The 27,081-nt window shown below is 38.4% G+C and overlaps 1 protein-coding gene across 19 annotated transcripts in view; it reads right to left on the bottom strand.

The window, feature by feature from the left end:
• Window positions 1–2,463: 2,463 nt before the first annotated feature.
• Window positions 2,464–27,081, bottom strand: part of LOC134541238 (serine/threonine-protein kinase N) — a 372,780-nt gene continuing 348,162 nt past the window's right edge. For all 19 annotated transcript variants that reach the window (XM_063384564.1, XM_063384580.1, XM_063384574.1 and 16 more), the window contains 5 exons: window positions 9,109–9,260; window positions 7,608–7,827; window positions 7,248–7,355; window positions 6,637–6,777; window positions 2,464–2,983 (listed from right to left, as the gene is read on the bottom strand). In XM_063384564.1, the coding sequence (XP_063240634.1) occupies window positions 2,840–2,983; window positions 6,637–6,777; window positions 7,248–7,355; window positions 7,608–7,827; window positions 9,109–9,260 (765 nt within the window). In that variant the 3' untranslated portion in view covers window positions 2,464–2,839. The remainder of the gene's footprint in view (window positions 2,984–6,636; window positions 6,778–7,247; window positions 7,356–7,607; window positions 7,828–9,108; window positions 9,261–27,081) is intronic.

Raw genomic sequence — 27,081 nt, 5'->3', positions numbered from 1 at the left:
CCTTTTTTTTGCTCGAATACGAGGGGGGAAGGGAAGTTTTGAGGGTGGCGTGTTGAATGATGGAAGGCGAGGGGTGGGAGAGACCTTTTTTTTTGCTCGAATAGGAGGGGGGAAAGGAAGTTTTGAGGGTGACGTGTTGAATGATGGAAGGCGAGGGGTGGGAGAGACCTTTTTTTTTGCTCGTAAGGGATCTGTAGCTAATGGTAGTGATCTGTATGTGTGAATTACCTGTCTTAAAAAATTTTTAAATTTTTAGATTTTTTCCCAAATCTCTACAATGGAATCAGTACTCTCACTCTAGAGTACATCGTCATATGGCTGGGTTGTATAAGAATTGTCACCAACTCATAAAATCATAGCCTTAAGCTCACCAATACATATTAATTCCTGTGCAAGTTTAACAAGTAATGTACTATTTATTACTTAAGATAGTAATTTTAGTAACTGTATAACTAATAAGTATTCATGGTGCTTTATTTCAAGGTGCCCATATATTACTACTTTCTTTACGATAGGTCACTGCCCACATACTTACATTATAAATACAAAATCTATTTAACAGATTTGTCATACAAGCTTATCATATATCCTACAGCTCACTAAGAAAAGCGGTCGAAAGAATATTCAGTTAAAAATGCTGTGAAAGTTTTAGCCACAGCGGCAGAAGCACAATGTGCGACACCAGCCTTCTCCACTTTCAGTGTCCAAATAATACACAAAAACACAAAAAACTAAATTAAAAAAAAATTCAATAGGCAATTGATTATCAACAGTAATGATAGCCAACTTGACTCTTTGAGGGCCAGACATCATTTATCAAACTAATCTGAGGGCCAGACACACATGATTAAATATTACATTTCTAAAAACAATTTTTAATTTCACATTATTCTGAAGAGTAGCCAATGAATACAATATGCAGTATGTCATGAAGAAACAAAAAATTATTATTTTAAACGTAGAATTAAAAAAAAAAAAAAAAATCATCTAAGAAGATTTACCATGCAACTACCTACATATTTTTCAAAATTTCTGCAAGAATACCAAGGCAGTATCCCTGTAAAGGCCCGTGGCCTGCCAGTTAACCATCACTAATGTACAGGATTCTTTGACTTTAATTTGTAAGTTGCCATGTTTTAAGAAATATACTGAGCAGGCAACAACTCTCCAGTCGTAGAAGTGAATTTATCGGTACATAAGGCATTGAAGAAACATGGGTATGAATGTATAATTATTTTCTATGTTTGACCTAATGACGTTGGATTGGTGGCCATTGCAGCTGTGAGTACCTATGCTTTTGTGAACAGACCAATGCTGATTTTCTTGTCCATTACTCTGGACAAGCATATAAACTGTTGACATTTCATTAGGTTCACCAATAATAATTTACTTAAAGAAAAATTTTGAACAAAATTAATAAATAACATTTCGAGAGCTATATAAACAATCAGTTACACTTAGTACTCATGCATCTTTGTTGTAGGTTAGTTATTTTAATTATCTCATAATTCTTATAAACATGTTTATTGGATTTAATATATAATTTTTTTTGAATTAATTTAAAAATAGGGATACTTAATGATATATTCAGCAAATTTCTTTGCAGACACGTTCAAAATATATTTTTTATCCCTCTTCAGAAAAGATAACCCAATTTAATTAATTACTAATTTAGTAATAATATATCTACTATGTTCCTACGAAGTAAACTATTTCAAAGGGTGGAGAAACAAATATATGGTCAAAGAAAATAGCAGCCTAAAGCATATAAAATTTAAATTACAACTTGCACATAGGTACAATAATACATTTTAATTACAGGAATACTAAATAGCCTATAATTTTTGAACACAAAAAAATAAGAGAACAATCAACTACATTAAGTAATTTCATTATTCTTAACCTTATTTACGAATCAATTGTATAACAGCGTACACAAGCCTACACCAAAACACGATATTTAATATATGTCTCGGAAATATTCACAGAAAGAATCCTTGCAAAAAATTAAAGAAAAAAGTGTACTGTTTTATAATCAATGATAAGATAATATTACGCAACCAATTAAAAACTATGAATTTTTAAAGTTTTGTTACAATTACAGAGAGATTTTGGTATGAAAAGAGCAGTTTATATATATATATATATATATATATATATATATATATATATACACACACACACACACACACATATATATACATATATATATATACGTACATACACACACACTATATATATATATATATATATATATATATATATATGGATTGCTTTGACGTAAGGAAAACTCTTTCTCTGCATTTAAAATTACAGTTACAGGCCAATGCAGCAAGTTCAGTTATTGTTTACATATGCTCATGTTTAGATTTTTTTTCAAACATCAAAAAAGACATCAGTGCAATATTCAGCTTAAACACTAACTACTTCAACAGGAACTTTAATAGTAAGGCCCAGTAAATGTTTTCTGAAAATTTAAAATGATTTAATAATAAATTTTTCACCTCAACAAATTCCAAAGTTTGCACAATTAATATTTTTAGATTAACATCCCACTTTTCTTAAAGTGAATGTACAAATAAGTTACATGAACTATCAATAAAATTTCCTTCGGTCGTATCCTAGCCTTCCTTCCAATATCATATAATTATAGATATAAGTACCAGTTCTTGGTTATACTTTGAAAACATTGAACCAATTTAAAATGGCGGAGATCAATAAATATTTATAAAAGTATTCCTAATCTGCCGACCATGCAACACGTTTGCCACCACAATCAAGTCTTGCCGCCATGCTGCCTGCGTCACAGCACCCGCTAGCAGCACGGGCCCCACGCATGTCAGCACCAGTCTGCCATGTAGGTGAAGTCTTTGAACAGGCCTTGTTCCTCTTCGTTCAGTGCCCGGGGGTCCCTTGGAGGTGTTAGCTGCGGTCTCTCTGAGGTGAACTCCTCATCGAAGTTGCTCACGTCCTCCACGGAAGTCTGCAAACCCACACAACACACATGTTTTTTTTTATTTTATCCGCCTAATAAAAATATTTTTGCCATGCAATATCCTAAACAACCGCCCGCAGCAAACACTGTGATCCTCTACATTTTAATATCAGAAAATTATGGATATCAGCTGAGAAATCCAGTTCAACAAAGGAAAGAATTTTAAAGTTAAACCTGCCAGTCAACCACTACAATACAAACAAGAATGTGTAAAGTGAGTGTGAAAGTCATGTGAGTTGGACATTGCAGTTTGATGGTAACTCGTTGCTCAGAATGGACTGTCAGAGCTAAACAGCAGGCGGAGCCCTATGTAACCAACTAGTGCCAACTCAACACGCCCAGTTAAAAAACAAAAGTTCTAAAAATATCATAGTTATTGTTGGTTACTATACAAAGTTCTCAATTTTACTTCAGCTCATTTCCCTGAGATGTCTCTATTTTTCTGTACAATGCTCATATTTACATGTTTATTGGTCCATCTGGCAAAATAATAGATATACAAAAAAAAAAATACTATCAAAACATCAAAACAAATTTAGACGAACACACATTATGAAAATTTGACTATAAAATGTTTTACTGCACAATATATAATTCCACTCTTTTATCATTTTAATTAATACTATATAACCAACACTGCCTGTTTGATAAAAATATTGAATACATTTGTTTGATCAAACTTTGAAATGATACATTATCATGTGATTTAAGTACAGACTAGGCCTAGAGATATTTGATTATGCTTCAAATTAATACACAGTGACTTGTTTGTAACCCTTACACTTACTTCTTGTTAATAAAAATTGGATATGGATTACCAGCAAAAAAAAAAAAAAATTAAATTACATTTGTTATCAACCCTTTCAGTCCATTCATTCACTGAAGAGGGCAATATATATCTCAATGCTACAAGGAGATTATCAAACACTGAATGTGTGGGTCAGGGTGTAGATTCTACTCAACATCATACTTTATGGCTATGAAATAAATACATTTTATTGTAATTAGTCCTGTGCGGTTTCACAACTTTTCTGTTCCTTTAAAATATCAACCTGAAACCTTTTGAAATCTTCGGTTTCAGGTATTTTTTGTATGTTCTGTTACTTCACACTACGCAATCTATAATGTTAACGAAATGTTTATCAGGCAGGAAATGATAAAGGTAAATACCTTTTTTTAAATATCATTAAATGCCTCACTATATAATAGTGAATGAAAAATGTATATAAGAGCATAGTTACCTGTCACAATGAACTTGGGGAGGGATAAGAACTAAAAGACACCTTACTTCCTTTTATTTTTAGACCTTCATGTTGTCTTAATTTTTCCTGTGGCAAAGCAAAATATATTTGAATATAATTCCTGAATTTTATATAATAACTGCTGCTACGAACATTCTTTCGTGTGATCTCTGCTTTAAAAAATACAAAAACTGCAATTAGGTAAATACAAAACAATTGTTTTGACACAAACACTGATGAAACCAATTCGGCACCTTTTACTTCCTCTCATATCATAGTAGCACTATTTATTAGCTGGATGAATGTTATAGTTTCTGCCCATTTGTACTTTAAATGCCAACTACAAGATAAATAAAGCATGGAAGCGAAAAATATTGTGTTATAAAACAAAGTACAATAAAACTGTAGACTTTGTTACGAATTTTCTGTGAAAACCAAGTTCACGAATTAGAGCCCAGGACCTATATAAAATTTAATTGTAAGAAAACTATATAAATTAGTGCTAAAAATGCTGAACCATAAAATATGACCATCTTCAATCAGGATTTTGATGCCAGCTTCGATTGGGCCTACCTATTACAAGGTTTAAAGTTAACTGAAAAATTTGTTTTTGGCTAGTGCAAAGAGTGTACTCTTTTTCTGTTTCGTATATATTTATTGTATCACTCAAATTTATTTTTGCTTTACAAGAATCAAAACTTGAACCGATAACAGAGTTTCTTAATACAAAACTGATCTGACGAAGAAAAACCAGAACCGCACATACCTAATGATAATTATACCATAAGATTATTACTACATAAAATATTAAAAATAGTATAGCTAAATAAATAAAATTTATGTCTTAGGAATTTCCAAAGTGTGACAAAGAAATAGGATTTTAAGATACTGTGTAGTACAAAAATTACTGACATGGGCTATTAGTTTTGTACTTATATAAGTAGAACCCTGTTATAATGAATCTGAAGGGAGTAGTTTATATGTTCACTATAGAGGGGAAACTTTATATCTGGGAAAACTTTTATATTGGCAATACATACTCAAAAGCTTAACTACACATAGGCCTAAGCCAAGAAAAGAACGAATGGAAATACTCAAAGCAACAGTTTTATGAGCAAATGCAGATATTATTTTTAATACACTACACATGTACAAACTTTCTCTTAATGGTTCTTCGACATCGGCGTATTTTCCCTTTTTCAGGCGTTTAATACTCTGTGACGTATTCGCAGCTTGAGAAAGAAGATTGTTCAGCTTGTTTAATATTGTATTTAATGTGGATGTTGCAATTCCCAGTTCCTTTGATATTAACACGTGCGGGACAGTGGGGTTGGAGTCTACCTTTTTAATAATGTCCAGTTTATCTCGCACAGATAATGCCTTACGTTTCTCACCCTTTTTTATGTACGTATTTCTTATTGAAGCACATTTGCAGCTTAATAACACGAAATTCTTTTTACCGTCAAAAGTAAATAAACGAAAAATAACGAGTCTGGCGCATCAAAGATCACTACGTATCATTTAGTATCGCAGTTCGCAGTTGCTAAAGCTAGAACGAAAATTTCTTACTTTCTATGGAAAAATTTTGTCCACAGAGTTCTATCTAGTGGTAGTCTTACGAACCTTACTCGATCAAAATGTCCGAAACGTAAATGATAAAAATGAGACGTAAAAATATTGAATTTGCTGCTATAATGTACATACGTATTTGTGTGGCGGTAATTTATGTTTAATTTTGATAACTTATTAAATGTACACGCGTTCGCCCATTCTTTAACTATGCAGGGAAAACTATTTTTATTTTCACCAAACTGAGCACCATTTCTGGCTACACGTAGCCTACCGAGGCCACTCGATTACGACTTGTTTATAATATGAACAGTGGACAATCGAGTAGCATATTGAGGAGAAAAACGTTAATGTGATCTAGAATAGACGTTTTGTGAAAATACTTGTAATTATATGAAAATATTTGAGATAAATGTGCATTATGTCGGCAAAATTTGTTCGTGGTACACGGGAAAACGTATCAACATTGACAAAAGTTGTGCGCTATATCCAATAAATTAATACATAACCTCACATCATTTTGCCGGGACCGAGACGGAAATTCACAATAAACGGGAATTCATTATAGGCGGGTTCACTATAAACGGGTTCTACTGTATATATATTAACAATTTCCTTGTGCTTTTCCAAATTTTGAAGACACTTTTTTCAATTCCCAGAGTTTTCCCTGTTTCCTGGCTTAACACTCAATTCCTTTGCTTGTTAAGCACTAACTACAGGGTCAACATATTTCTAACTGATACACGAATAATGAAATATGCACTAAGTGGCTGGTACTAACATGTGCATAACACTGAAAAAAACAAACTAGGTAATGGAAACAGTTCTCACCACAGTTGGTATGAATGGGGGTTTCACACGTCGCAACAGTAAATCATCCCAAGCTATATTCCTGAAAAATGCTTGTTTCTTCACGTCTTCTGCATCACGCTCACTGGAGCCAAGACGACGTTCTGGATTCTTCCTCAACAGCTGAAAGCCAATCAAAATAAAAAGTTTGTTTATTAAATTCATGAGCTGTAGTAGTAGCAGCAAGAAGTGGTCTATTACCTGTGTTTGTAATTTGAAGGGTGGAGGGGGCAGAGAAGGGATGAGCGAGACACACTGGTTTAAATACCTAACATTAAAACTAATAAAAAATAAAATATTTTATTTAATAATTGGCTAACTATTTCAAATAATAATTTACATTAATCTAAATTTCAAACACACAAAACCAAAACAAATAAACAGAGTATTTTATTTCTTGCAAGAAAAACTTAATAAGGTAATTTCATATTGCATTTTTACACCAAATATTCACTCTTTATCATCATCACACACACTTTAGCATAGACACAATCTTATTTGAGCCCTATTATATTAGCTTTAGTTAGAGTCAGAACTTAAAAAAAGTAATGGCATTCAATTATAAACAATTAGTGACACTATTCACCACTTACCCGTCTCATGATCGCAATAGCTTCCAGTGACAGGAACCGAGGGTAACGAACTTCATCATTCACTATGGAGTCAAACACTTCCTCTTCGTCATCACCAGGAAAAGGAGACTGAAAACCAAAATTTAAATTTCTCAGGTTTAAATTACCTAAATGCTAGTACCACTTAAAACAAAATTGCAATTTTATCAAGATAAAATTTTTAAATAACTTGATTAGAATGTCAAAGTTTGAAGGGAAAATGGGAAATTTTCATTAAAATGAAGTGTGAGGAAGATGGCTAGGAAAAATGAAATTTGGCTATCAGCATAGGTAAAGAAATAGCTTGCGCCTAAACTGAAGCTATTAAAGACTTCCTCTCACCTCTCCAACCAACATTTCAAATATCAGAACCCCCAGCCCCCACCAGTCCACGGCTCTGGTGTACGATGTTTCCGTCAGCACCTCCGGGGCGAGGAACTCTGGTGTGCCACAGAAAGTGCCAGTTCGGTCGCCAAAACCCATTCCTTCCTTGCACAAGCCAAAGTCTGCAATCTTCACGTAACCTTCTGTGTCCAGCAACAAATTATCCAACTTGAGATCTCTGGAAAAATATTTTTTAAATATTAATGGTTAAGTAACTGAAAGTTTCACAAGCATTTGTCCACAATAAATAGTTATGAATACCAATAACAACATTAATAAATCTATTAGTTTATTTTAATACGTAAAAAATGCATTAAAATATGATTTAAAGTAAAAAATTTTTTTGCAGATTTATTAAAACAGCTTGATAAATAACCTCATTTTCACATATCTCAAGAGACCAAGAAAAAATTATGTAAAACCGGGAAAATGTAAAAACAGGGAAGTGTTAAAAAAAATTATATTCTCCCTATGATAGGAAACAATAAGCAAATACATACCACACTAAATAAATTACCAGAGCTGCTTATTCTTTCTATATTAACTAGAAGTTCATTATCTCACATGGTGAAAACAATAATTCCATCAACTCGTGCAGTAATTCACAATTGTTTAAAGTTGAACGTGAAAATTTCAGTTTATGAGTAAGAAATGTGAATGTTGAAGCATCTCAAACTGTTCACTTTTTATTGTGAATTTTTTCTTACACAATTCATTTACGGACATTATTAATTATCGCGGGTTAATATTAAAATAATTTCAGATTTTTATTGGAAAGAATTATATCAAACAAACACAACTACTTTCTAGACTGTTAACAGTTAGGAAAAACTATTCAGATGCAATTTTTGGAAATTCAGAGCTGCCAAGTTAAAATGAGCATTGCCGAACATGTACCAAGCTGCCATATTTAAGTATTTGGTACTTTGCTTTAAAACATTTTTTAATAAGGGCACAGTAATCCACTGTTTGTCTATGTAAAAACCCCATTATAAAACTTAATTTTCATGCACAATACATTCATGTTTAAAGGAGAGAGATATCAAATTGAACTTAATTTTCATGTTCAAGTCACCAAAGTTTTGTTCCATGGTAAATGGCACAAAAAAAATACAAGCTGTTTACAATGGCAAACGAAGCAGCCATGACCACAAGCACACGCAGAAAAGTATAATAAATAAACTTAACAGTTAACACTATTCCCTATAAATTTTTTTTTGTTCCGTCTAAACTTTTCTAATGGTTTGCTAGTGAATGAAGTGGTGTTGCAACTTAAATTACAGAAAATGCTTTCACATAAAGTGGAAAAGTAATGCATTAGTACTACAGTGCAACGTGCAAGTAAAGAAATACGTTAACCATGGGAATTAGTAAATCCCGGGTTTGTAAAAATGAGGTTCTATTGTATAAGAAACTTTATTCTAAACGAGCTCAGCCAGCTGTGAGATGAGAGCCTGACCTGTAAATAATCTTGTTTTCATGTAAATACTGCAGCCCCAGGACCACACACGCGGCATAGAAAACTGCTCTTGGTTCTATGAACACGTCCGCATGAATGTGCATCATGAGGTCTCCACCGGCCGCATATTCCATCACGAAGCAGACGTGAGCCTGAAAATACACAACTTCTAATCCTTGCCTGGATGAAACAGTTAAAACTAGTGTCGTTCCTAGAACTGTGTTGCAGAGAAAGACTACGGCTGGAGTCACATGCCATGACAGGCACGACACTACCGGCCTGACATGCTCAATAAGCCAACAAAATTCAAGGTCGCCCTGACATCAACATGACAAAATACGTGGTCGCAGAGCCCGCAAGGAATATTCTATTTCTAATTTTGTAACGTCATGCTGCCCGACAGAAAGCAAAATATAAACGGAAACCTTACAGAACTAAACTTCAAAAATAATTACCTACTAGGTAAATCTTTATGCTGAAAAATGAAATTTTGTTTTACGCTAGTACACAATATTTGTAGCTTGTCTTCATCTGTTAATATAAATTAATATCATTGTGTTTATGGTCAATGTTGTTATTGTAGATTGGTGAAAAATTATTAATGAATGAACAAGTTCAGTGAAGAACTTATAACTAATTAAGTTCAGGATCATTGTATTCTATATGACATTGGGTTGAAGGAATACAGAAATCAGCCAAAAAAAGAGAAAGTGTGGGCTGGATAGCATGTTCTTTTTCTCTTCTACACTGTTTTTAGTGCATTCTAAACTGCATTTTATGGAAGTATTTGGCTTGGAATGATTTGACAACAGCCAAATCATTAATTGTCTGGATAACGTCGTGCTATTGTGACCCAACGCTATTAAATCTGTCGTGCTGGAACTGAACGACGGTTTGTCAGGTCTGTCGTGTAGAGTTCGTTGTGGCATTATGACTCCAGCTTAGAAACAACTTGACCTTTAAGATCATAAAGGACTACATGCCAGTGCAAATCATCCATACACTCTGTGGGCACACAATGAATTACAGCTCATAACATCACAGTTCAGCCTCCTTGCAACAGAATATATAGTAACTGCTGGAACATTTATACTATTGTTTTGGCTTGTAGCATTACCATAGCATTAATTTATCATACACTGTATTAAAATCACAATGGTTTCATTGTATGCAAGCAATTTACATATTTGAGAGTAAGCTACCTTAAAACAAACATAAAATATAAACTTTTTTTAGAGGTCGGCATTGTCAATTCAAAGCTGAGTTTGCATACAATAAGACATCACCTCTCAAAAACCACATACACCTGGCTAGGCAGGCGAGCCTCTAGGTTTGGATTTTTCCAAACAGCTTTGTAAAAAAACTACACCCCTTGCCACTAAACAGCAGTATACCGCAAAAAGGCACGTACAGTAAGTTTATTGACCTGTCATCCCCCCCCCCCCCCCCAGAACTTTGAATGCATAAGTGACTGGGTGAGAAGGAACAAAGATACCACTGATTACAGCAACGTCAGGTTGCAGCCAGTTGATCACCCAAGTAAAATGCCTACTTTTATGTTTAAACTAGAAGAACTCTGCTGCAGAATAGAATAAAACCAGGTACTGTACTAACCACACAATAAACAAGACTTCCATCAGGCAAGACCATGCATTAAGTCAGGCGGGTTTATTCATGGTTGGACTTTAATGTCACTCTTCTTTGGATCTCATTCACCACCCTAAAGATGGCAAACCTTTGCGCCAATTGCGTCGCAAATTACATGACTTAATACAAAGAGTTCTGTAGACCTATCGGTAAGGTTTGGAGCCAGCAGAGCTTGAAAGGAGGGGAGAGTTTGAAGGGTGGTTGTGGACAGATAACATACCCCTAGCAGTAGGGGATGGAAAGCTGAAATTCGGTCATTAAAAGAGGATGGAAGGCATGGAGTGCTGTTTTTCTGTATAAAACTGCCAGATTTTTTTGCAGCCATGCTACTACTTCAGTCTTTCAGCAACTGAATAATTAGGGTTGTTCTGATAAAAGATACTGGTATAGGATATTGGCCTATATTTAGCTCTCGGCCGATACGAAGGTATCAGCACAGGCATCTGAGAGATTGAATAAAATATGTTCTCAATTTTAATTTTTTTTAAAACTTGCTATGTTTATTTGTTATAGTTTTAATAATTTTATTTTTATGGAATTATTTCAATTAGCTATATTTTTAAAGGCAAATCTTTAAAACAAGTTAGTTGTAGGTGCCTGTTGAAAAATGATGAATATAACAAACACTTAAAATTAATATTGTCCGTCACCGAGATGAACAGACAGATCTATGGATCTAGCCCCTTTGTTAGTCACCAGTTCAATAGGCGCAGACCTACAAAGTAACTACAATTATTACCTGCAGTTGGTACACCGAATCTATGGAAACCAACCTCTAGAGATGACAATATCCAAGTATACATGTACTTTAGTTAAGTTCACTCTTTTAAGGGCTGAATACACGAATAAGATCTTTTTGCAAAACAATATCTTCTCTTTAATGTTATTCATTAATTAGTCAAGTATAGTAGTGCAAAACATCTGTAATCTTTGAAGTGGTCATGAACATTAGTGTAACAGAGATACTGGAAATGAAAGGTGTATTGAAAATTTGAATTTTTACTACCAATGTAATTAAGTGTGATGCTGGTGACAATACACATTTACAGACATGCCCTATTACACTGCATATGACAATAATGAAAACATAACACCTGATTATTATTCATAATATATTCCAGATCAATATAGCTCATCATTATTTCATAGATGACATTTGTAGTATTTAAGTTTGGCAGTTTATGTTAGATTTCAAAACAACGATGATTATAACTTCCTTGGAATTATTTGGTAATTTACCAATTAAAAGCATAAATTGCTCTTGAAATGCATCATTTTCTTTCAATAACAAAAAAAAAACTTTTAAACTTTCGGTACTCAGTCGAAGAGCAACAGTTATAGGAACTACTGGTCTTAGAACTGATAGTAGCATACAAACTCAGTTTACAATTGGAGAGTGTCCATTTATATTATTCCATTTAAAAATAAAATTATTGGATTGAACTTATGACATTTCAAATCTGTGAGATAACACTTAATTCACCATCATTTCTTTTGAACAAATTTGACTCTAATTATTTGTAGGTCAAAATAATAAAACAATTATAAATCTTGTGACTGTTCAGTATCGAGGGGTTAACACGAACTTTACGCAGTTTGGGGTAGCTTTGGGTGGGGAAACCAAACCTCGGCGAACTGCAACACAATTTGAACTGCTCTGGAAACCTTTCAAACTCCGTGGCTTCCTTCCTGTGCTGCTGGCTCTGCAGCTGCCGAAGTCGAATGTTAGGTTACTCCTCCGGTCCTTTCCCTCTGAACCTGAAGTCGGTAAAATTGGAGTCGTCGTAGTGGATACTGCCTCGGATCCCGTCATCCGCGATGTATTCTCAATTAGAACGGCATCCTTCCTTCGCGGCGTGGGTCGGCATCTCTTCTTTCTTGCTTCACTGACATATATGATTCTCTGGTATCAAGCTAATTAACGTTGCCTGTCCCAATCGACGGTCTTGATGTCATGCTCCATTATCGGTCACTACCTCTTCTAATACTTAGTAGTACCGGTTTTCTTGAAATATATATATATATATATATATATATATATATATATATATATATATATATATATATATATATATAATTCCTGGTTTTCGTCATTCATTAATTACTACTAAAACTTTACACGTTGATTCTTTGATTCTATAATCTCAAATTACATGGAACTTGTCAACGATGTATTTAACTCCCTTGGCCGTCAAATGAACAAAAAAAATAAAATAAAATAAACATTTCAAGTTCCCTTGTTTCGAGCTCATCGATATATCGCTCGAAATCGCAAATATAGTCTGAACGGAATATTAATCGTGGCCTAGCCTCCAATCAATAATAATCTCTTAAGTGTTACCTCTCACGAACAATACATAAATATAGTAACACCGATTTTCATTGGACAATATCAAATAAAGCATTAATAATTATTTTAATCAAGAAACATACTTATAGAAAGTAATAAAATTAACGTCTAAGCTAGAGTGAAATATTCATAGAGAACAAAAATTGCAAATATTATTCAATATAAGGCAAAGATAAAATTACACAGAGAATAAAATTAAAGACATTTAAAAACAAATGTTATACTTCTATGAGTGCTTCACCAAGTACCTCTACAATATATACAAATTATTTATTAAACATTAAATTTGCTTTAATATTGTGCAAATGAAAATTATTTAAGATATATATGCATGTGTGAAATGATTAACTAAGCAAATTTGGAAACAAAAATTGTTTTTAATGAAGAACCTTTTATAAAACTACATTGTCTGTTAATTGTCTCTGGTCATTCAATAATCTTACTTGTTGTGGATTCAATTCAATATATACCAGGATGGCAGTATGATTCGTATGAAGGCCCTCGATTAAAGAAGAGTTGACAACAACATTAACATGCTACAATTCAAATGTGCCTCAACATCTATTCGCTTTCAATATAATTAGTGCTGAAAAATTGACACAACAGTGGTTGGAAGAATAATATTTGCAAGTGGTGGCCAACAACATGAATTACATTAAGCAGATACACATGGCCAAAACAAGGCAAACTAAGTCACAACTCACTACTTTACCACGGAAAAATGCTGAAACTATCGGCCTCATTAAAATATGATGCTATGCCCTTGTGCATCTTATCTTTGCACCACAGACTCGGCAGCATTGCTAGAAGAGGAACAGGTTAGCAAAGAGCAATGGAAATGTTACACTGTAAGTGCATGAAAATAGAGTTCATACAGAGTTAGAGAATCAGCGAGTCAGTGATAAGTGTATTTATATTATGTGTATTATAAACTTAGGCACTGTTTAGCTACAAGTAAGTAAAAATGGAAATATTTACCTAATAAATTATTGATGTACAATTTTCAATGAACTTTATTTGACCTAAATTTAGTAAACAAAATTAACTTATCAAAAATATTTAAAAAAAAATTATGTTTAATTAATTCATTTAGTGTGGCAAGTAATTAATTGTAAATTTGACTGCAGCATTAGGTATAAGTGGTGGTATCAGGTTACTGGTAGTAGTATTGGGGTAAAGGTATTGGAACAGCTATAATTAATACATGCATTAGTGGTTTCATTTTTTTCATTATCAATTGAGTAGCTTTCAGTGTCTGGCTGCTTGCATCCATGTATGTAGTAATAAACATGTTATCTTCAGTGATGGTTGCAGTGCTTTTTAAACAGCAGATGTTACAAATGGATAAAAACCTAAAAAAGAGTTAGAAAAATAATGTATAGTAGAATGTGTGCCGTTTATCATAATTTTCGGGCACAAATTTTGAATTTTTTTAAAGAAGGGAACCACTAAAATAAAGTTGCATTTTTAATTTCATTTAATTTTGTTTCCATTACTGTACACTCCGAAGTAATCTTGTGCAACCCAGTGCATCTGCGCTTGTTCGCAGGCCCAATTAGATACCCTTTGCTGACTCTTGGTTATCACCGCATGTCGGCCGCCATTTGCATCACGTTTTCTCCCTGTAACAGTATGACTTTTCGTGCTAGCAAACGCTACCCCAAGCCCATCGCTAGCAACTTTCATTTCTCGGAGGCAAGCATGGATAAGCTGTTTGCCAGCACGTCCAGGACCATGTTACAGTCCTCGGCGACGCCTCGGGACGATCCACACGACGCCTTTCCCAGGCGACTTAGCTAGTTTAGACCCCCCTTCCCTCATCACCCACCTGTGGCTTCATGAGAACTTTCAACCCGGAACAATGACCTCCAGTGAACCCACGCAGGGTACATGGTCACTCCATGGACATTCGCCCTTGTCAAACAAAGCCCTCAGCGAAGCCTAGAAGGCGGGAAAATTCCCTAGCCTTGCTCTGTCCGCTGGTTGCGAGTGTGACCAGTGCACTCTAGCGGATGTTTCTGTGACCCTCCAGCCAGTCTCTCATTTTGGCCGGCAGATCGCACTACTCATCCCTCCCACAAGATACATCTTGTCACAATCGACCTTGGCAGCAGTCGCAGTGCGATTGTGATCTTAGTTTGCCTGCGACTCGCGTGAGAGCGCGGCGAGCATTTTGCAGTCTGCTTCGCCCCTTCGGGCATCTCCGGACACCATCGGGCAATCACCACCCCCCCCCCCCCCCCCAATCTTTGGATGGGGGCAGTTACTTTCTTTAATTAAGCGCACCGACGCCATTTTCAAAGATTCGGCGGGCAGCATCTGGTCAGTACGGACCACGCGTCGCGATTCGCGAAAGTCCATCTCACTTGTACTTCCAAGACTCAACACTACGTCATGTAGACGCCAACATCAAGGCAAAGATGCCTTAATTTTCTTATTTTTAAATTTGGCTGCCTGTAATAGTTTTTTTTTATCTAATTTATTTCTTTTTTTCTCGTCATGGCTTCCGCGAACTTCCGCGCCGGGAGTTGCCTACTCGACTCCTGGAGCCAGCTAACGAGACTTCACCCCGCTGTTTGGGTAAGTAATCGTCATATTCACCCCCCCCCCCCTTTTTTTTTGCCTTTCCCTGGGCATAGTCTTGCCCAGACTTAGCCGCCTGTTAACCAGTCTAAGCAATTTGGGACTTTGGTTACAGGCGGGGTGCAGGATTAGACTGCAAGAATAACGTTCAAGATTTGGACACCAAATTAGAATGGAACTTCACTGCCAAATTAGCAGTCCGTGATTGGGCTCATGCAGTCAGAAGTTTTCTTCCCTCTCCGGTACACATACTAGTTTCTACATAAAATGATTTCTTCTGGACTTTAATCTACCGAAACCTCCGGTGCCAGGACACAGGATTTAGTTAAATTCATTTCAAAAGAAAATTAAAAACAAAATGTAATTGTCTTTCTTTTGAGCCTGCGAGCTCACTTAAAACCAGGGCCAAGTTTAATAGATATGGTTGTTTTACTTTGTGCCGTTAATTAGTAAATTCGACACGATATATTTTAAATTTTTATTATGATTTTAAATTTTTGTGTAGAAATTTTATTTGCCCTACTATAGTGTAATTTTAATTTGTTAGTCCGGTGTACTCCTCTGAGTTAAACTTTGTCTCAGTGCTCTGGAGCCCCTTTCCCATCGGCGTATCGGATATTCTGCTGGTCTAATCACTGACTGGCAGCCCGCTTACCATTTCCCCCGCCTTCAGTCACGCCTCAAGCCAGTTATATTATTTCCCTTCGTGACTCTAACTGCATAGGCAAGGCTGTAGCTTGCAGGCGACCAGTTCGCAGAGACGAGCTGAGATCCGCCTTTTTCATCACGTCGTAGTGTTATATTCGCCCCTCGGTAGCCACGACGGGGCGTAGTTTCCCACCAACGTTGCATTTCACCCCCCCCCCCCCCCCTTCTCTGTTCCAAGTAAGACCAATGACCGGTCGTAACCCCCTGGACACCGGTGACCGTTTCCAAGGTCTCTTCGTCGCAAAACGAGTGCGCCAAAACTGATCACAAGCGCTTCCTAGCGGCCAATTCGCGAACTTCTCCGCTTGCCTGCCCGCTAGGGCGCCAGGGAGCAGCACCTGCTTTGCCTTGAGTTATATGGACGCCGTGGGCGAGTCGATTCTTTTTTATTTCAGACAGCCCCCAACAGGTAGCGCTAAGGTCGACGCAATGCTACCAGCTTCGAGACTTCAATCAGAGTTTTTTTATGGCCCTCAATCGGGGAACTTCGGGACCTTTCGGTCCGGACTCCCAGTCCTCCCCTCCACTTTTGATTCAAGTTTTACTTTTAATTACGAGACGCGTTTCTCCGCGGGACACTTCGCGCCGCGACTGCAGACGGATCGTTTGATTATCGGCGAGTCGACGAGACTTTGCAAAACTTCCATCCGGCCGCAACAGACTATGTAGTCGCCTAATTGAGGGATGCTATCCCTAAAATCTTTTCAAGTAGTTTAGTCCGTCTGCAATGTAATAGTTTTTTTTTTAGCTTTTAATTTTTTTTTGAAATTTATTATTATGAAGAAATCATCCGCGTCCTGCCGCGCAATTCGCGAGCTCCAGACCCCGGGCTGACTCCACGATGGCAGCGTGCTGGGCAACTCCCCTGTTTTGGTGAGTGATAATTCGCGAACCCTCCTTTTTCCCTTTAAATTTTTTTTTCGGGCATTTTCTGCCCCATAGACTGCCTGTATACCAGTTCTAATCAGTTTTGATTTGGACTGTTGCAGACAGGGTTCGATGACCGGGAGAGATTGATACTCTCATCTCGTGGCCTCCCCCCCCCCCCTTCCCTGTTCCGTGGGAAGAAACATTAGAAGAAACTTTTCTACCACCCGACGTGATTGTTTGAAGACCCCGGGTGGTAATGTAATTTCAACATTTCCCCTTTACCTAGCGACGTACTATCTCAGCCGGATGACCAACTCACCAGCGACCAGTGTTTTTCTCAAGAAATTGTAAAACTAATAGAACTAATTATCAATGTAATAATCGAATCCATCCAACTTTGGGTGTGAAAGTCATAATGTAAATGTTTATATGTCAAACTACGAATGTAAACTGTTCTCAATAAGCATAGGCCGGCCTATTTTCGTTTTCCTTTTGTTAATCTTTGAAAATTGTTAAAACCTTTTGTGTGTATGGTAAAATAATGGAAACATGATAATGAATCAGGGCAAATAAAACAGGGAAACTATAGATCAAGTTAATCGTGTAGTTTTAATTTATTGATTATAACGATCCTACAACTTCCCCTTCGCTTGTTACTGGAAGTTCCTAAATTGTGTTTGTTCCCACCTCGTGTCGCCTCTGGTAAATCATTTCATTTAACGTATTTTGTTTCCAGCTTGTTTCCAAGGCTCTTTTAATTAATTCCAAATAATTCTATTTTGAGGCACGAGGGGTGTTACAACTTGGTAGCAGAGCATGGTTACCTTGGTCTATAGGCATACCTGAAAAATATAAGCATACCTAAACTAAAATTAAAAGTAAAAAAAATTTTTTTTAATTAATTTTTGATAATAATAATTTTGTAATAATATTGTAAACTGATCGCTGGTACACCCCCTAGTTATAATGAGTTAAATTTTTAAAATTTATATTGAGTTTTAAATTCCCGTACGGACTTAGGTAGCGCGTAGCGTGCAAGACGTCTTTCAGCCAGCCAGCTGACCCCCCCCCCCCCCCCCCATCACGCGTCCCCGGACGTGACAGGCACAAGGTCACAGACACCCCTCCCCCCCTTTTCTCCTCGCCCGACGGCCGAGGGCAGTGGCGTCTGTTGACAGCTGTAATCTTGCCACGCGTGCGTGATAGCACGTCGCCTACCACCCCCCTCCTTGTTCACGCAGGTCCCAGAGGTCGCTTACCTCTGAGAGCGACGCCGACAGGAGTACCAACTCATTCGGCTGCCGGCAAAAAATAGTTAACTTTCTGTATTCTGGGCACATACTTCCGACCCGTCGGAGCAACTACGATATTATTAAGATAAGCTAAGTTAAATTAAGAGTGTCTTGTGTAGAATTTAATGTACTGTTTCAACCATAGTTTGTTGGTTGGCCAATCAACGTAAATTTTTGTATATGTTTTGCTGTTCTGGTAAGACTGGACCAAGCTCCACCTACGAAAGGGACACAATGCTCACGCCGGAGTATCTCCTCCGTGACGAGCTGGAGTACGAACTCCGATTTCGAGGTTTGTCAAGCCTCGGTGACGTGGCCACGCTCCGGAAAAGATTCCGAGCTGCGTGTGCCGAGGAAATTCAACCACAAGTCACTAATCTCGCTGACTTGGACTTTTTGGAGGAATTTAACTGTGTTTGTAGTAAATTTCAGGAACTCCACAGTTATACTAATTCTGTACGAAACGAGACAAATAGAAACAACATCTTACGTGCGCTAACTCGCTTGAGTCATATTGGCACGAGATTTACCAACCTCACAATACTAGCCACCAAAAAATTAAATGGGATCTACCAAAAGGAGATCGAGAAATGTAGGCAACAGATTCCTGGTCTAAATTTCCAATTGCGGAGCAAACTAGCCACAATCGACCAAAGAACACTTGAACCCGTGGAGGCAGTAGCAGGAGGAGTAACTGACAGTCAAGTACAGGAACCCCTAAAACAAATGCACACTGGAGGCAGCCCAGCCCCTACCCCACCTCTTTCACCCTCCCCACCACCCTCACCCCCCTTGACATCACGTCGCCGGGCATTGACTTCGACATTCACGCCATCTCATTTTCCATCTGCGACGGTCATGGCGACGAGTACTCACCCGAACACCAATGTCACCTTCGCCTATCCTACGCATTCGCTCTCAGCTCATCCTGTCTACATGCCCCAACCCATATACCTACCCTCCACCTCACCCGCCATTTTCAACCCCTATCATGAATTCCGGTCAGCCTTCACATCCCTCCATACCTCCCCGGAAGCCCTTCCAACCTCCTCGGTCAGTGGAAGGTCAGTTTCGCCACTGACAGCCTTTCCTTCCACCCTGGCAGCTACGCTACCACAACCAGCCCCTGTGCACCCTGGTGGCAGGATTGAATCACAACTTCCTTACCCCAGCCCCGCCACCACATACCTGCCATTGGGCCCGCAGGTATACCAACCTCAAAACCAAACTCAACCTCCGCCAGTCACACCTCACGCCTCTAATCTAGCACCGAACCCAGTACCTGTGGTTCCTACCTTCAATCAAACAACTGGAGGTAGTTTTTACGCCAAGATACCTAATCCCGTCGAAAGACTGCTGGCTAATTTTCAGGAAACCACAGGGTTGGAGCCCAAGAGTCTAATCGACTTCCTAAAGAACTTGTTCAAAATTAAACAAAAGGCAAACCTTCCAGACAGGGAACTCCTAGAAGTTATTTTCCCCTTCACACAACCTCCCTTGAGCGAGCGAGTGACGCTCGCCATTGAGCAAAATTATTCTTTTGACCAATTTCATGAGGACATTCTAAATTATTTTATTCCAGCCCGTTTGATGACCAACATCAGGTTGGAATGGTACAACAGGCTACAACACAGAAATGAAGCCTTGCCTAATTACATAGCAGACATCAAACTAGCCGCTCAAATTCTTCGGTTGCGAGTATCTGAGAGTGAGATAGTCTCAAACATCCTAGATGGAATTAACCCGCAGGAACGATCGCGAGCAGTTTTTCAGGCCCGACCGCAAAATTTTGCCGAGCTTGATCGCTTGTGCATCTCCAACACGAATGTAGAATACGCAGACCACCAGCGAAATAGAGAAGCTAATGTCTACGCCCACAACAATACCAGAGTAACAGAAAATAAACAGCAGTATTATAACAAAAATTCGCAACACAAAATCAGCAATGAACAAGTCGCTAAGCCTCAAAATAAGGAGGAACGGATACCTGTCTGCAGGTACTGCAAAAGACCCGGGCACTACATTGAACAGTGTCGCGCAAAAAACTATCGCCCAAACTATCAAAATTCGCGTGATTCAAAAAACGTGTAAATCGCTGGCCAGAAAGAATTCTTTCTGAGCCAGCCGCCCAAACAACAGTTAGAAATTTTTCCCTTCACACCGAACCTAATGCCAAACACGACCAAAAATTTCAACAGAACACCGCTTCCCCACACAGAGGAAAAAATAAAAGAAGAAAACAGAAACAAAGGCGAGCTAAGAAAGACAAAGCTCGTCAAGACAAGCAAACGGAAAACTGTAACACGTTTAGGCCTATGTGCAGACAATGTAATTGTCCGCGAACCACGGACAAAAGAACATGTCATAATATTCTAGCTAATATACCCACAGTTTTACCCTATGCCAACACAATAATTGGAAAACAAGAAGTTCCAGGCCTAATAGATACCGGCTCCGTGCGATCTTTCGTGTCAGGCCAGCTATTCAGGAAATTACAACAAGACCGTTTGATTCAAAAGGTAGAGCCAATAAAAATAAAATGTTTTACAGCTGCTGAACAGCCTTTGAAGGTCAACCGTATTGTTTTTGTTAAAGTAAAAATAGATTTGTTTTCTTGGTCTTTCCCATTCTTAGTAGCAGATGATTTGGCCACAGATTTAATTTTTGGTTCCGATTTTATTGCAAAAACAGGCATGATAATTGATTTGAAAGCACGAAGAATTCACTTTAAATTTAACAACCAAGTTTTTGTTTCTTTTGTGTCACCGGACGCAAAATGTCAGAGCAAAGTAAATGCCTTTCACACAGAGGCTAAAGGTGATAATAACATTTCACTAACCCATCTTAACTTTGAACAGAAACGAGAAATAGAGAAGTTATGCAGTAACTTTCCCGACGTTTTGAGTGAAAAATTAGGGCGTACCCATCTCACCCAATATGAAATTAAGCTTTTGGACAAAACCCCAGTTAGGTGTCACCCTTACCAATTATTAGGACCTAAAATGCAGATAATGCGGGATCACATACAAAATTTATTGGACAAAGATGTTATCGAACCTTCCACTTCCAGTTTCGCCTCCCCGGCATTTTTAGTACCCAAGGACCAAGGCCAAGGTCACCGCATGGTGGTCGATTTCCGCCGCGTAAATCGGCAAATTGAAGTAGAGATGACGCCATTACCAGACCTAAATTCGGCATGTCACTGGTTTAGTAAAGCCAAATTTTTCAGTGTGTTCGACCTAAATTCGGCCTATCATCAAATACCACTAACACCAGAGTCAAAACACGTCACAAGTTTCTGCGTCCCGTGGAATCTGTATCAATACAAGGTAGTACCCTTTGGCCTAGCCACAGGCGCCCAAGTGTTAACACGCCTTCTAGACCAAATTTTCGGCAACCTGAAATTCAAATTTGTTTTTAATTATCTTGATGACGTCGTTGTTTACTCAGAATCCTTTGAAGAGCATATGGCTCATTTGCAAGAAGTCCTTAAGCGCCTACGTAAATCCGGACTCACTGTTAATACAAAGAAGGTGAAATTTGCAGTGCAGGAAATTTCTTTTCTCGGACACCTGATTTCAAGTCGAGGAGTAACCATTGACCCTAATCGCACACAAGCGATAAAGGATTTCCAACCCCCTAAAGATGCTAAGGGCATTTCCAGGTTTATTGGCATGGCAAATTTTTACGCCAAATTCATACCCAATTTTGCTGAGCATGCAGCACCACTGAATGCTCTACGTAAAAAAAATTCCGTTTTCAATTGGGGTCCAGAACAGGACAAAGCTTTTGATTTTCTAAAACATGCAATAGCTAGCCCGCCAGTACTTAGAATGGCTGATTTCAGTAAACCTTTTATTTTGCAAACCGATGCATCCAGTGTGGCCATTGGGGCCGTGTTGTCACAAGAATTCTATGGCTGCAGGCAACCAATAGCTTTCGCCTCCCGCACCCTAACACACCAGGAGAGGAAAGCCTCCTCGGTATACGAACTTGAGTGCCTTGCCGTAGTTTTCGGCATAGATAAGTTCCGGCCCTATTTGGAACACAAAGAATTTCTGCTGGAAACCGATAATCAGGCCCTTGCTTGGCTTTTGGCTCACCCCAAGCAATTAGGCAAATTAGGACGCTGGATTGTCAAGATTGCTTCTCTGAAATTTCAAATCCAACATATTCGTGGTTCACAGAACATCGTGGCGGATACTCTTTCTAGAATGTTCGAGAATCCTTCCAACTCCGAGATTCAGGAAAACAATCCTATGTCCTGCCACGCATTGTTAACAGATTTTCCTCTAGCATTTTCCGACATACAATCAAATCAAAATTCTGACCCACAATTGTCCGACATAATTAACCAAATAAAATCAGGCTCACCTCCAAAATTTTACAAACTTTCAAAAGGCATCCTTTACCGAAGGACACAACAAGCAAAAAATTTCAGAATAGCCCTACCTCAGAATCTCAGGGACATGGTTTTTCAATATTACCACTCGTCACCTTTGGGCGCACACTTAGGAATTTTCAAAACAATTGAAAACATTCGCAGGAATTTTATCTGGGATGGAATGCACAAGGATATAACGCAAAGGGTGAAATTGTGCAAATTATGTGCATTGAGTAAGCCTGCGCAGCAGACCCAGTTCGGCTATTTAAGTTCTGACGTGGCCGAAAGGCCCATGCAAAAGCTTTTCATAGATTTTGTGGGACCCTTCCCAAGGTCAAAGGACGGAAATTCGATGCTTCTAGTATGCGTAGATGCATTCTCAAAATTTGTGTGGCTAATCCCTGTTAGAAGAGCCACGGCCGAAATCACCATTCGAGCCCTCCAAAATTATATTTTCAAAATATCCGGGGTACCTTCCATTATTGTTTCCGATAATGCCACAAACTTTAAATCGACTCAGTTCAAAAACATGTGTTTTTCACACGGCATTCAGCACGTGACCACGACTCCCTACTACCCCCAGCCTTCGCATGCGGAGCGTTTCAACCGAAACCTCCGGTCTGCCTTGATAGCATTCCATGCGAACTCGCAGGATAGGTGGGATTCCAATCTCGTGTGGTTGCAAATGGCTTTCAATTCCGCCAGACATGAGAGTCACAAAACAACACCGTTTGAACTCATGTTTACGTACCAGCCCAACACCCCACTCTCTAATCAATGGACGTTAAAAGAGTTACTACCAGACGACCCCAGGAACATTAAGGAAGTCTGGAGTAGAGCTCGTAAAAACCTGAACTTGGCCCACGAGGCAAGCAGGCAAAAATATAACAAGAAACGCTATCCCAATCCCTACAGAGTAGGAGATTTAGTGTTGTGCAGAGCACACACACTCAGCAAGGCGATCGACAAGAGGTCAGCCAAGCTTTCATATCGTTGGAATGGCCCCTGGCAGATCCAGCGATACCTCACGCCAGTCACGGTCGCGTTAGCCGACCCCAGTTCCGGCGAATATCGCGCGCGCGCATGCGCGCGCGCACATTTCTCAGTTGAAGAAAGTACACCCCAACCTAAAATGAGGGCACTCTTCACTGTGTTTCTTTATACAAGGAACAGCTTTCCTACTACGGCATGCCATACTCAACCAACGTGTTGATATAACAAAAAACCTAGGTAATAATCATAAGTAATATAAAAAAATCCATGGTACTAGTTTATAAGAAATTTTGGTTAAGAAGTGTTACGTTAAGTTGTCTAGTTTATAGGGGCGCCCCTAATTCAATAAGTTATCTGTAAGTTTTAGCCTTAAGAATTGTTAGCCATTGTAAGTAGTTTACTACAGTAGATCCTGGTACAGGGTAAGTTTCTGGAACCCAGGTTTTTGGTGGCTCAAGTGGGCCACCCTGACTCCGTCTTTCAGGGGGGAAGTATGTGCCGTTAATTAGTAAATTCGACACGATATATTTTAAATTTTTATTATGATTTTAAATTTTTGTGTAGAAATTTTATTTGCCCTACTATAGTGTAATTTTAATTTGTTAGTCCGGTGTACTCCTCTGAGTTAAACTTTGTCTCAGTGCTCTGGAGCCCCTTTCCCATCGGCGTATCGGATATTCTGCTGGTCTAATCACTGACTGGCAGCCCGCTTACCATTTCCCCCGCCTTCAGTCACGCCTCAAGCCAGTTATATTATTTCCCTTCGTGACTCTAACTGCATAGGCAAGGCTGTAGCTTGCAGGCGACCAGTTCGCAGAGACGAGCTGAGATCCGCCTTTTTCATCACGTCGTAGTGTTATATTCGCCCCTCGGTAGCCACGACGGGGCGTAGTTTCCCACCAACGTTGCATTTCACCCCCCCCCCCCCCCCCTTCTCTGTTCCAAGTAAGACCAATGACCGGTCGTAACCCCCTGGACACCGGTGACCGTTTCCAAGGTCTCTTCGTCGCAAAACGAGTGCGCCAAAACTGATCACAAGCGCTTCCTAGCGGCCAATTCGCGAACTTCTCCGCTTGCCTGCCCGCTAGGGCGCCAGGGAGCAGCACCTGCTTTGCCTTGAGTTATATGGACGCCGTGGGCGAGTCGATTCTTTTTTATTTCAGACAGCCCCCAACAGGTAGCGCTAAGGTCGACGCAATGCTACCAGCTTCGAGACTTCAATCAGAGTTTTTTTATGGCCCTCACTCGGGGAACTTCGGGACCTTTTGGTCCGGACTCCCAGTCCTCCCCTCCACTTTTGATTCAAGTTTTACTTTTAATTACGAGACGAGTTTCTCCGCGGGACACTTCGCGCCGCGACTGCAGACGGATCGTTTGATTATCGGCGAGTCGACGAGACTTTGCAAAACTTCCATCCGGCCGCAACCGACTATGTAGTCGCCTAATTGAGGGATGCTATCCCTAAAATCTTTTTAAGTAGTTTAGTCCGTCTGCAATGTAATAGTTTTTTTTTTAGCTTTTAATTTTTTTTTTGAAATTTATTATTATGAAGAAATCATCCGCGTCCTGCCGCACAATTCGCGAGCTCCAGACCCCGGGCTGACTCCACGATGGCAGCGTGCTGGGCAACTCCCCTGTTTTGGTGAGTGATAATTCGCGAACCCTCCTTTTTCCCCTTTAAATTTTTTTTTCGGGCATTTTCTGCCCCATAGACTGCCTGTATACCAGTTCTAATCAGTTTTGATTTGGACTGTTGCAGACAGGGTTCGATGACCGGGAGAGATTGATACTCTCATCTCGTGGCCTCCCCCCCCCCCCCCTTCCCTGTTCCGTGGGAAGAAACATTAAAAGAAACTTTTCTACCACCCGACGTGATTGTTTGAAGACCCCGGGTGGTAATGTAATTTCAACATTTCCCCTTTACCTAGCGACGTACTATCTCAGCCGGATGACCAACTCACCAGCGACCAGTGTTTTTCTCAAGAAATTGTAAAACTAATAGAACTAATTATCAATGTAATAATCGAATCCATCCAACTTTGGGTGTGAAAGTCATAATGCAAATGTTTATATGTCAAACTACGAATGTAAACTGTTCTCAATAAGCATAGGCCGGCCTATTTTCGTTTTCCTTTTGTTAATCTTTGAAAATTGTTAAAACCTTTTGTGTGTATGGTAAAATAATGGAAACATGATAATGAATCAGGGCAAATAAAACAGGGAAACTATAGATCAAGTTAATCGTGTAGTTTTATTTTATTGATTATAACGATCCTACAACTTCCCCTTCGCTTGTTACTGGAAGTTCCTAAATTGTGTTTGTTCCCACCTCGTGTCGCCTCTGGTAAATCATTTCATTTAACGTATTTTGTTTCCAGCTTGTTTCCAAGGCTCTTTTAATTAATTCCAAATAATTCTATTTTGAGGCACGAGGGGTGTTACAACTTTAACATGTATTTTGTTGCCTTCTGTTTATAATTAATATATTTTAATACATGTGTACTTAAAGATAAAAGAAAAAGCTAAGTAAATTATTTTAGTAAAAGGGCAGTTATATAAATCAAACCAGCAGTCTTGTTATTTCATTATTATTCATCCTCAATCCACATAGCCTCAGAGTTCCTAGTAGGTTATAAGTTAAATTCCTTTGTACGATGTCTGGGCACCTCTGTGTTAATTATTGTTGTTTGTTTTGTTTTCTGGGCTGACGCTTCCAAGGCCTTATTTTTTTTTACTTATTATTTTATTGAGTGTTTACCTGCAGTCCAGCGTACATTACAAATGAGACATTATTCATTCATTTTTTTTAAATTTTTTTGCAAATTTCGGACCACAATTATCATTTAAATTGACGCCAGTTAGTTTTTGAAAAGTCAAATTTTCAGTATTCTGAGCATTTGGAGATCAATTCTCAGTATTCTATTAAAAGTGAAAATTTCACTCACTCACTCACACTCTCTCTCTCTCAATAATAATAATAAAAATAATAATATTCACAATCACATTTTGCATAAAATTTGCATTATCGCAAGAGCAGTAAATGAATGTCCCTAGTAATACTTGTATTACTTGAGTGCTGAAAGCAAGTTTGTATCATTTTATCATCGGAAAGTGCTTTAGTCATGTTTGCTTACACTTGCATCACA

This window comes from Bacillus rossius, chromosome 1, assembly GCF_032445375.1.
Source record: "Bacillus rossius redtenbacheri isolate Brsri chromosome 1, Brsri_v3, whole genome shotgun sequence".
Taxonomy (NCBI): Eukaryota; Metazoa; Arthropoda; class Insecta; order Phasmatodea; family Bacillidae; genus Bacillus; species Bacillus rossius.
Note: the sequence above shows the minus strand (reverse complement) of the source record. Positions and strands in the feature narration are given on the sequence as shown.